This window comes from Quercus robur, chromosome 9, assembly GCF_932294415.1.
Source record: "Quercus robur chromosome 9, dhQueRobu3.1, whole genome shotgun sequence".
NCBI lineage: Eukaryota > Viridiplantae > Streptophyta > Magnoliopsida > Fagales > Fagaceae > Quercus > Quercus robur.
In genome coordinates this window covers 41,982,165-41,994,091 of record NC_065542.1, presented here as the reverse complement: position 1 = coordinate 41,994,091, position 11,927 = coordinate 41,982,165, and the positions used below count along the sequence as shown (strand labels likewise).

The following is an 11,927-nucleotide window of genomic DNA, read 5'->3' as shown; positions in this document are numbered from 1 at the left end:
CACACACGTATGAGGTGACAAGTTGTTATTGCTGAATGATAAAGTAGTGTCAATGATAAACTCATATGATAATCAATAATAACCTGCCAACTCAACAGATGTGAAATTTGTTGTCAAAATTGTTGTGTTTATAGGCATTACTCATGTGATAATTGACTTTGTAAAATGAAATGCTACTTCTGTCACATAACTGATTCATTGGAGCTGAATGTTTTTAGTAGTACCATCTATTAATTAAAGGTTGAGAATTGATGAATGGGAGCAGAGGTTGAAGTAGTTGTAGGGGATTCCTTCTTTGTAGTCTTTTTGTTGAGCTTAATGAAACATAACTTGGTTAATTTTGCCTAAATGTTACGTATATTTGCTTTGGTTTTCCAATGATGTTGTGGCATATATGTACAACATTTTGATCCATGTCCAATGAGCATTTAGAGCTATCTGTGATATATGGCCTGATTAAGTGATGTGCTTGTGCTATGCTTTGGTGGTTTATGTTTTCTTTTCTTAAAACCGGGAAACTCCAGAAGGAGCTTGATAGAAAAGCAGAAGAAAAAAAAAAAAAGGAAACACCATGATCTCGATATTGAAGAGCTAAAGAATGGCATACAAGTAAAGGGTTGTGATGATGGGGAAAAACTTAAGCTAGATTACAAGGAATTAAGGGAATATTTCCGGATTTAAGTATTCTTTGCTTCCAACTTTTAGCATATTATGGATAATGTCACTCATAAAAGAAAATCATGTTATGGATAATATATGTTTGTTGTGATGGTAATGCCTGTTTTTTTATTTGCATGGTGGCTGGATTATAATTTATTGGAGGACTCAAGCTCTAACTTAAATGGATTTTCCTCCCCTTGTAAGAGCAAGGTGGAGGAGTGTAAGGTTTGTGGGTTCAAGACCCATTGGGTGTGTGTAATTGTCAAAAAATGTTTTTTTCTTATAAAAATTTTTTGCGTAAGAAAAGCTTAAAAAGGTTCTATTCTTGTCACATGATATTTCCTATAGTATTTTTTACTTACTCTGATCATTTTGTAAGTACCTCAGTACCTTTTTTTTTTTGACACTAGTACCTCAGTACCTGTTGGGCAAAGGTCTTGTTAAGTAAATATAAAAGGGTAAATTATGCAGTGTATGTGTATTTTATAAACTTAAATTCATGATTTCAGTTATAAAATACACAGTATTTGTAACACACTGAACTAAACACAACCCTATTAGAAAAGGTTCTAGGAAATAACTTTGTGCGAACTTTATATTGTTTGCTATTTTAAAATGGAACAACACGAAAAGCATAGATGATTGAACGTTCACACTTCATTTACACGTCCTGCTTGTATTTAACTACTTTAGTGTTGGATCAAAAAACTCTTCTTTAGCTTTGCTTGCAGACACACAACTAGTTTGTATTTATATGAAAAATTACTAGCGCCAACAGGAGAACAAAGGCAATGTGTTTTTCTTTTCTTAGGCCACTCAATCATGCTCTTAATGGCTGCTTGAATCCTAAAGGAATTCAAGTTCTGAAAGAATATGATAATAAAATGATCCAAAACAGAGAATTGAGCTCCAAGGCTTTTGGCCTTTTTTTATTATTTATATTTATATCAAACCTTTTTGTTTTCACATCAAATTTTCCACTTGACAACAAGGGCCGTCAAATACCAATTTTACTTCCAGAATGTCTATGTTGGAAACACCAAGAATTGAGCTATAAGGCTCTTAGCCTTTTTTTTTTTACTTATATTTATATCAAACCTTTTTGTTTCCTCATCAAATCTTCCACTTGACAACAAGAGCTTTCACATACCAACATTAACAATGTATATTAGAGCTCATGTGCATAATGTCTCCACTTAAATTGTTAAAATATTGGTTAAATAACTAAATTCACATTTTCTTGGCAACTTAAGTTTTGTTACAATCAGTAATTTATTATTTAATTAGAGTAGGTGATCCTGAATTGGAACCCTATCTCCACTCTAGTGCCCATTTTAAAAGTAAAAAATCTCTGTGTTGAAACCCACTTATTACAGAGCATGGTCCACACATGAAGAGAAGTGTTATAATATTTGTTAAATTGACCATTTCTAGACAATTTAAATTTTTGAGACAATTAATAATTTATCACAAACGAAATCGTCTATCCCATCTATTTATATTCTTAGGGATCAATAAGATAACAGTTGACATGGAAAAGACTAAGAAGTTTCTTGCTTTATCCAAAACCCATCCACGGTAAATTGGAAATATACAGAATGAACAAAACATTCCAAGTTCAACACAAAGCTTCAGTAACACACAAAATATGTTTGAAGAGAATGAGAGGAAGAAATTCCATACCTGAGAAGCAAGTTGACTAGAAAATGACACAAGATAAGTTCTCTTGCATCTCATGCATTATAAGACTGAATGAGTCTATTGAAAGGTCTTTGGATAGCAATTCATGGGCGTGTTTTAAGATATCAACAGCTTCTCTAAATCATAGAATGAATTTTATCATATTAATCTTCTGTTAATGGAATAGGGTAAACAAAAAGCACTTTTCATTGCAAGAACCCATAGAACAATGCGAAACTACCTACCACTATTGCAAGAGCCCTTCTTGAAATACCTTTGACAGCTTGACTTCAATGGAAATCCTTCACCTTTGGATGACAAAAGCATGAATTGCATCACCTTCAAGACTTCTAGAAGTTTCACCAGCTGCAATAATCCTGGGATTGCCTAAAGAGCAACCATGAAATTTATCACCTAAACAAGGGGTCAAGTGCTCAAAAGGTACTTTATTTGATCCTAACGGCCAGTTAGGGAAAAAAACGCCTTCCAATCTCTTATGATAAGAGAGTTAAAATTTACCTTTTTCACTCAATTTATGTAAAGGAAATAGTAGTTTGAGTAACTTTTGCTAAGATTTGGAATTTTTTCCCTCCAAGCTGCATTGCCCTTCCGCACTCACTGGATATTGCTAGATCAGGCTTTCACCCTTTGCCCAAGATACCAGGCAGGCAGCTGAGAATTTAGGTTGAAGGTATGAACCAAGGAAGGTGTGAAAAACATCTAAGTCCCACAAAAATACTGAGCCAAAAACAAGACAATCTTTTAATGTCTTCTTCTAATGATGTGAAAAGTAACATCAGCTATCTTATCTTCAAAAGGACAGTGCCCACTTTTTGCCTCCAAATTCTCTAAATGACAACCAACACCATGCTTTCCACCGTAACTTAATTTTCCTCTGCTGCTTTCTCTCTTTGCTTTCTCCCCCACCCCGACCCCCAAGCCCAACCCCCCCCCCCCCCCCCCCCTTTTTTAAGATCCCATTTATAACATTTACATTCATTTTGATGGAAATGCCATTGCTAATGCAAAAGGGAGGGCAATAAACCTACAAGGCTGCCAACTATAGCTACATCAATCTTGATTTGCTTGAAAATTTGTATCATGTCACATCTCATCAGATTATAGCCCAAAAAGCCATGCAATAGGCCATGAATTTCCTCAGCACAAGCCTACCCACTTCTTGAAAGTCAATCCTGCTTCTCTCTTTTTAAATTGGGCTTCTGTCTGGACTTTAGGAGTTTTGCCCTTATAAAGTGTTTTATGGTACTTCAAGAAGAGAGTTCGGTATTTGTACTTATCAACAAACATGTTCCCTTTTTCCATCATCTCCACGACTTCATTTGCTCGAAAAAAAAATCCACCCCTGACAAATGTATAAAGTACAGAATCCAGGAGTTCCTGATCAAACTTCATTGAGGTAGAAGAAGCAAGACTCTTCATCTCGCCCCACAACTCTGTCACCTCCACATATTTTCCTCCAATAGCAGCGTACCCAGTAACCATGGAATGAAAAGTTTGAGCATTTGGAGCATGCCCTAGACTCCTCATCTTATCCAGAGCCTTCTCAGCATCCTGCATTAACCTCTTCTTGCAAAAAAAGTGTATTACATTGTTCCAATCATGAACTCCACTATCAATTTTCTGCCCTTCCTTGATTTCCTGCAAAAGGTTTGCCATCAACCCTGCCTCACCACCCTCTTCACATCCCTTAAATAACATCTCAAAACCTTGATGGCTAGCGCGTGGTATTTTGGCCTCTTTCATCTCTTTGAATAGATGGAGGGCACCCTGAGTATCCTTTTGAAGCACTCTAGACTGCATCAATGCCTCATAACAGCTGGAATCTAGTTGAATCCCAGCCTTACGAGCATCTCGTAAAAGTGAAGCTACTTCCCCTGCCCGGTTTACCTTGCAATACGCTTTCAAGAGAGAGGAATATACAGAAGAACCAGTTCGAACCCCAGCCAAACGCATCTCATCAATAAGGTCATGTGCCTGATCCAACCACCCAAGAGAGATGCATGAGTTGATAACATGAGCCAAGACTGAATTATCATTGGAAACTGGGGAATCTTCCTTCTCCGTCTTGATAAGAAATTCTGCCAACTCCTTGGTCTTGCCAACTTCTAGAAAAGCCTTAACTAATTTCACATAAATTATTTCAGTTGGTTGAAGAATTCCATGTTCAGTAGTAATTAATTCAACTTGCATCCGCAACTTAGCTAACAAAGTACCAAGCACTCGCTTTGCTTCAGCCTCAAGTTTTAAGAAAGGTCGGTCCTTGGAGAACTCTTCATATTGAAATAATTTATTTTTCTCCAAAATCTCAAATTGTCTCTGACTCAAACTTGGCCCTGAAGCCAAACTAGGAGGAGATTTTTTTCCACTTGCAGCAGCATCATATACAAGTGTAGCTACAGCAAGAGAATTTCTTGCTTCTTTTGCTTTTCGAAGCATTTCCAAAATCATGCTAGATGCAGAATCTAGATCACCAAATTTTAAGTGGCATGAAAGCAAACAATTATAAAACTGCCGAAACTGAATATCACTCAAGTTATGAGCTTCATCAATATATCTTTGCAGCCTCTTTAGCTCTTCTCTTCGCCCATTTCTCTCATATATATGTGCCATAGTGATCAACAAGTTCGCATCGGCTTTGACACCAACTCGAGGTATCATGTCAAGGAGCTGCTCTGCCTTCCTAGTTGTCCCAAACAAAAGGCACCCAGCCAAAGCAATGTTGACAGCAGTAGTAGTAGGTTTCATAGAAATCAAAGGTGCATTGCTCTTTTTACGCGGATCTACCCTATCATCTTGGAACAAGTAACCTATCTCAAGAATCAGCTCTGTAGCAAGGTAAGCCCCAGGAGCCGTTTGTGACATGTAGGCCAAAATTGCAGACCAAGCTGTAACAGGGGGATATTCTTCCAGTTCCACCAACTTTCTTAATATTGTTGATGCAGGAACCGGTAATCCAGATTTGGCAAGACAAAAAGAGAGATATATTAGTGGCTCCTTTTCGAATAAGGTCTGTTTACCTTCCTCAAAAGCCTGTTCTACTAATCCATAAGCTTTCTCGAGCCATTGAACATCAAGGCTTTCAGCAAAACTGGTTATGAGCTTGTGCACAACAGATTTTCTAGGAAATCCTGCCATCTGCATGTGCTGTTCATATAACTTCCATGTATCACTAAATCTACCCTCGTCAATTGCATTTTGTATCTCCATACTTAGTTTAGCAGGGTCTCGAGCCTGAACCAATATTGTTCCAGCCATCATTGTAAAAGACTTTGGTTGATGGGAAAATTTATTCTGTAATCCCAAGACAACAGTTGGCATGTCCACACAGGTCAAATAGGAGCTACCAAAATGGCGGACCAAACTGCAACACCAACAAGCTTTAGGTCGGCATCTGAATGCTTGAGTTACATTGCTACTGCTCACAGCAAGTAAGAGACATACAACAGAAGAACTTGCAGTGATCTGATTGCTAAGTTTTCTTATGGATAGCATCTTATCCAGACAGCAAACATTGACTTTGATTCTAGTACTGAAACAGGTCAATATCTGCAATGTGGACAGCATTAATGAGATGCACAGGCTTAAAAATATCAAAGATAGCCAAATTTAACTTGTAATTCATGGACATAAAAACTAGTGACATGCCATGCGACCAAGTGTATAGAATAAATGACAAACACAAAAAAGAACAGACTGATATCTCAAATTGCAGAATGAAAGGGAAAGGCATTACCTTTGATGCACGGACACGGCAAAAATTTGCAAAGTGCCTGTGTCTGACACGGGTAACAATCGGATTCGGGTACAAATGTGTCTGATGCACACCCAGCCAAAAAAATAAATTTCACGACACAGCTGGACCCAAAAAATATAGGGATACTTCAAAAGAAATTTCTCTCTTCACCATGTTGCACCATCAGTCATGGATCCCACAATCAGATTGGCAAGTGGCAACCCTTTAGCCACCTTGATCTGATTTCTAGAGGATTTGCATAATGTTAAGATCTGATTTCCCCATCTCCCGCTCGTTGCTTGGTGTCTCTTCATTTACTTTGTTGTTTCTAGAGAGATCAACTTTCCCTGAAATAGATTCTTCCAAATGGTATCACCCACTTCTGTGTCAGTAATTTGACCTCTTTTATCACTCTGTATAACATTGCAGATGTGGCCATAATTGCACATTAAAAAGAAGAAAGATAAAACAAGTGCAATATAATCAACAAGAAAATTAAGCTTTACAGCCAAAGAGCTCTAGTTCAACTGGCACCCCATCCATCCCCTTATAAGTTCTAGTGGGAGGGAGAGGTCTTGGACTCAAGTGCGTGTGTAACATGAAAATCAAAATACAGAAAATTAAGCATTACTTAACCATGTATACCCTCTATTTAGTTGAACAATTAAATTATTTCCCCTACAATAATCCTAAATAGCTTATCAGGATTACACAATGAGGCAAGCCTCAAATAAAAAAAAATTTAGTTTCAAATGAATTACAAAAATAATCTGGCACATCCTTTTAACCAAAAAAAAAAAATTTGGTAAATCCTATTAAACATTGGTTCTAAACAAAATCATTGACCAAAAAACAACCAGATAAACTACAAATCCGGTCTAAGAGATTAACCACAAAACAATCACAAATCAAAACCCTAAAAATTTTACCTTTCTCTCTAGTCTCTGCTCTCCGCCTCTCTCTAGTCTCCAGTCTCCACTGTTCAGTCTGATTCTCTGCTCTCCGCCTCTCTCAAGTCTCAACTGCTCACCTCACCGTATCAGGTTCTGAGATTCAGGAATCAGGTATAAAATTATAAATATTTGGGCTTTTATTTGTTAAGAACTTAAGATTACTTTGTTTATTTGGGCCCTCCCTGTCCCTGGCTGGTTTTGTAACTTATTTTATCACTTATCAGTTTATCATTATGGCTGCCTGGACCCTCCCTGGACTGGGCGTTAAGTTTGGGCCTTCAAGTTTTTTTTTTCTAAAGCCTGCATTTTTTTTTTTTTTTTTTTTGGGTATAGATAGGATTTGTTTTGTGTTTTTTTTTTTTTTTTGTGGGTGGGTCTTATTAATAAGTCTGTGTTAGTGTTATGGTTGTTCTTAAATTTTTGTATAAATCAGGTTCTATTTCTCATTTGCTCTACTCTTGAAAATCATTTTTTGTTTTAGTTTTTATAAATATATTGTTTGATTAAAAATGTCTACTAGAAAATATGCATTTGGATATGAAAAACTTAAAAAAAGAAAAAAAGAAGAAAAATTAATTAAGTCTCAAAAAGGATCAATGGATAAATTTGTTATTAGTAATAAACAAAATATAACATAAAATTTAGATGAAAATATCACAAATGAGCAAGAAATTCACCAAAATAATTTAGAAGAAAATGATATTCAATTTTGCAATACAACAAATCTTGATAATGAACTTCAAAATAATTTAGAAGAAAATGAAAATAATGATGAAAAATATAATATAAAAATATTAAATAAACATTAATTTAATTAATATATAAGTATAAAAAAGACCCTATTTTTAGTTCTCGCCTTAGATTCCAAAATGTCTAGGGCTATTCCTATTTCCCTTTCATCCTCTCTCTGCCTCAACCCATGTCACACTGTGCTCCATGGCTGACCACCAAGCTCTCCTTCTAAACCTCCATGGCCGAAGCTTTTCAAGCTCATCACCTCCAACCACGCATTATTGCCGAAACCCAGCCAAAATCAAATCACGACCACCACCACGGCCAAAACCCAGCCAAAATCAAATCGCAACAAAAACCCAGAAACCCACCAAATCACAAATCAAATCACACCTACCGAAATCAAAGCACAAAACCCACAAAACAACCAAAATCACTAAATGAAAACACTGAAAGTGAACCCACCGTTAAAAAAACATATATTGGTTTTGTTATTATATTTTAGAAGAAGAATCATCTTGTTGAACTAATTTTAGATCCAAATTAATCAAACACATACCACAAGCAAGAATGATGGACTGAAAGCAAATAAAAAAAAATGGTATTTCCTAGAAAAGTGTTTTCAGAAAATAGAAAGAGTAAGCAAAATATAAAAACTATTTGCTTCATAATCTCAAATAAATAAATAAATAACCAAAAATCACACACTATAATCCGATGAAGCCTTGTGAGCCACAATTTCACCTAAGAGGATCGTCTGAGTTGAGAGGAAGAGATTTTCATAGTCTTTGGCTCGGCAGCACAATCTTCAATTTCCTTTTTTGACGTGGCTTTCGCTCGCTCCTCTCCTGTCAGCCTAGGCAATGTATAAAGAGAAATAAAAAGAAGAAAAACAAAGCATCGCGTAAAAAAAGAAGAAAATAAAAATGGTAAGAGAAGAAAGACGGATTAAGATCAGGTGCACTATTGTAGGTATTTTTTTACATTTTTTACATTTTTTTTTTTTTACTTTTAACTCTCCTTTAATATATTTTATTTAATGGTTGAGATTGAAAGTTGTAAAAACAACTTTCAATCTCAACCATTAATTATAATTGCATCAGGGTATTGCACCCAAATCTGAAAAAGACAAAGAGACCTACACATACATATACACATACACATATACATACACATATATAAGCACACATACACATACACATACACATATATAAGCACACATACACAAGCACGCATAAACACATACACATACACATAAACACGTACACATACACATACACATACATATACACATACACATACACATACACATACATAAGCACACATACACATACACAAGCACGCATAAACACGTACACATACACATAAACATATATAAATATAAACACGCATAAACACATATGCATACACATACATAAGCACACATACACATACACATACACATACATAAGCACACATACATACACATACATAAATATACACATAAACATACACATACACATATACATTCAAATACACATAAACATACATACACATACACATAAATATACATATACATAAGCATAAACACACATACACATAAATACGTATAAACTCACATAAACGTAAACATATACACACATAAACTTAAATATAAACATAAACACACATAAATGCTCGATTTAGCACACCAAGTAACTAACAAAATTATTTGAGAATTGGTGTTAGTTTGCAATTTTTACCAGTTTATATGAGGGTTTAATTTTTCTCAACCGTATATGTGTTTATGTCTATGTATATTTATGTTTATGTGTATGTGTGTTTATATTTATTTATGCGTGTTTATATGTATGTGTTTTTATGTTTGTGTTTGTGTTCATGTATGTTTATGTGTATGTATGTTTATATTTATATTTATGTTTATAAATATAAACATACATAAACATACAAACATACATAAACATACACACATACATAAACATCCATAAACATAAACACAAATACACATGCATATACACATGCATATACACATAAATACAAATACACATGCATATACACATAAACATAAACATACACACACACACATAAACATACACATCCATATACACACTCATACACATACACATACATAAACATACACACATACATAAACATACATAAACATAAATGAACATAAACATAAACACACACACAAAAACATACACATACACATACACACTCATATACATACACATACATAAACACACATACACACACATACATTTTTAGTTCTCGCCTTAGACCCCAAAATGTCTAGGGCCGCCCATGTTCATACTTGACCCTTAGATCTCCTGAGAAGCAATTCTCAGATGTTAAAGCGCTCATATAGCACACAATTCACCTTTTGTACATCCCCCAAGCCAACTATTTTATCTATAAGCTAAAAATCCTAAAAATCAACATTTTTTATTTTCAATCTTAGATTTCTTAGACTAACACTTCTTTGATATAAACATTTTAACCCAAGAAAGTTGGAACGTAAACAGCTTTAAAAAAATGATGATTCAAGCATGTCCCAGAATTTGCCATTTAAACCAAAACCCCATAATCAGAAGAAAACTCAAATGCAAAATCCTAAGAACCCCAATTATTTTATCTATAAGCAAAAAATCCTAAGAACCATCATCTTCTATTTTCAATTTTAGGTTTTTTTGACAGACACTTCTTTGATATAAACAGTTCAACCTAAGAAAGTTGGAGCATAAACAGCTTTAAAAAATTTAATATCCAAGCATCTCCCAGAAAACCCATTTGCTATTTAAACCAAAAACCCATAACACCCAAATGCAAAATCAACAGGAACCAAAACAAATGTTATAATAAATGTCAATCCCAAGGAGAGGACAACAACCTAGGATATGAAATACACAAAATCAACAAAACCCAAAAAAATCACAAAATGATAAATGAGCAGAGAGAGAATGAAGTGAAGGAGCTTACAGCTGGGAGAGATGGAGTACTTGAGCATGTGCGCTTTGTATCGAAACCAAGTTGATAAAGAAACGAGACTGTCAGTGTTATGCTGAACTGGTACTGGTTTCAGTCTCAGGGGTTTTCTAAACCCCTAATTTTTTTTTTTTTAAATATTTCGGCCCCACCCATGTGCATGATTTTTATAATTTCACCATATTTTTACTCCTTTTATAATTTAAACCACTTTTATAAATTTTAGTCCTATCCCATCCGTAGGTTTTCCGTTTTTGTTTTTATTTTTTATTTTTAAAAAAGTGCATCACATGAAAAGGCCATCTGTAAAAGAAGGGCAGATTCATGGATTCTCTTTGGATAGGGATGGGCCAAAAATATCTCTTTTGTTTTTTGTAGATGACAGCCTGCTATTTTGTCAAACTCATCTGAGAGAAGTTCAAAAAATCCAAGAAATTCTGGCAGTGTATAAGAAAAATTTGAGACAAAATTAATTCTGATAAGACTACTCTTTTCTTTGGAAAATTAGTTAGTGAGATGGTAAAAAATTTCATCAAGGATTTACTTGGTGTACCAGAGATAAAACAATATAAGAAGTATTTTGGGCTTCCTGCGGTGGTGGGCAAAAATAGAAGAGCCTGTCTAAATTACATTAAAGATAAAGTGTGGGGTAAATTATAAGGGTAGAAGGAGAAGATCCTATCTCAAGCAGGAAAGGAGGTGCTATTGAAGGCAGTAGTTTAGGCTATCCCCACCTTTGCCATGGGATGTTTTAAACTCCCTATGGGTCTTTGTAGGGACATTGAAATGTTGATAAGGAAATTCTGATGGAGACAACAAGGGGAAAGAAAGAAGATACACTAGAAAAATTGGGAAACTCTATGTAAACCAGAACGAGAGGGTGGCCTTGGCTTTAAGGAGCTTAGTAAATTCAATGACACAATGTTGGCAAAGCAAGTATAAAGACTTATCCATGATACAAATTCCATGTTCTATCATGTGTTTAAGTCAAAATACTTCCCAAATGATACAATATTTGATGCTAAAAAATTATCGGGCTCTTATGCCTAGAATAGCATTTTAAAGGCAAGAAAGGTTATTTCGATGGGGGCAAAATGGAGTGTTGGAGATGGTTAGACCTTTCGGGTTTTTTAAGACTTCTATCTGCCTAGAAATTCTGGTGGATGTGTGACATCGCCACCTCT

The 11,927-nt window shown here is 35.1% G+C and overlaps 1 protein-coding gene and 1 long non-coding RNA gene across 4 annotated transcripts; both read right to left on the bottom strand.

The window, feature by feature from the left end:
• Nucleotides 1-2,139: 2,139 nt before the first annotated feature.
• Nucleotides 2,140-3,274, bottom strand: LOC126698456 (uncharacterized). Its single transcript, XR_007646474.1, has 2 exons — nucleotides 2,586-3,274; nucleotides 2,140-2,477 (listed from the first exon to the last, which is right to left on the bottom strand). It is a non-coding gene; the product is annotated as an uncharacterized LOC126698456 (long non-coding RNA).
• Nucleotides 3,275-3,360: 86 nt separating this feature from the next.
• LOC126698455 (pentatricopeptide repeat-containing protein At1g03100, mitochondrial) lies at nucleotides 3,361-7,268 on the bottom strand. Of its 3 annotated transcripts, none has more exons than XM_050395684.1 (3): nucleotides 7,024-7,268; nucleotides 6,095-6,507; nucleotides 3,361-5,907 (listed from the first exon to the last, which is right to left on the bottom strand). In XM_050395684.1, exon 3 carries the CDS (start codon nucleotides 5,851-5,853, stop codon nucleotides 3,499-3,501), a length of 2,355 nt encoding a protein of 784 aa, XP_050251641.1. In that variant the 5' UTR covers nucleotides 5,854-5,907; nucleotides 6,095-6,507; nucleotides 7,024-7,268; the 3' UTR covers nucleotides 3,361-3,498. The 3 variants fall into 3 exon arrangements, with proteins under 3 accessions (XP_050251641.1, XP_050251642.1, XP_050251643.1); XM_050395685.1 differs by having other exon boundaries at nucleotides 6,095-6,453; XM_050395686.1 differs by having other exon boundaries at nucleotides 6,095-6,441.
• Between the last annotated feature and the right edge of the window lie 4,659 nt (nucleotides 7,269-11,927).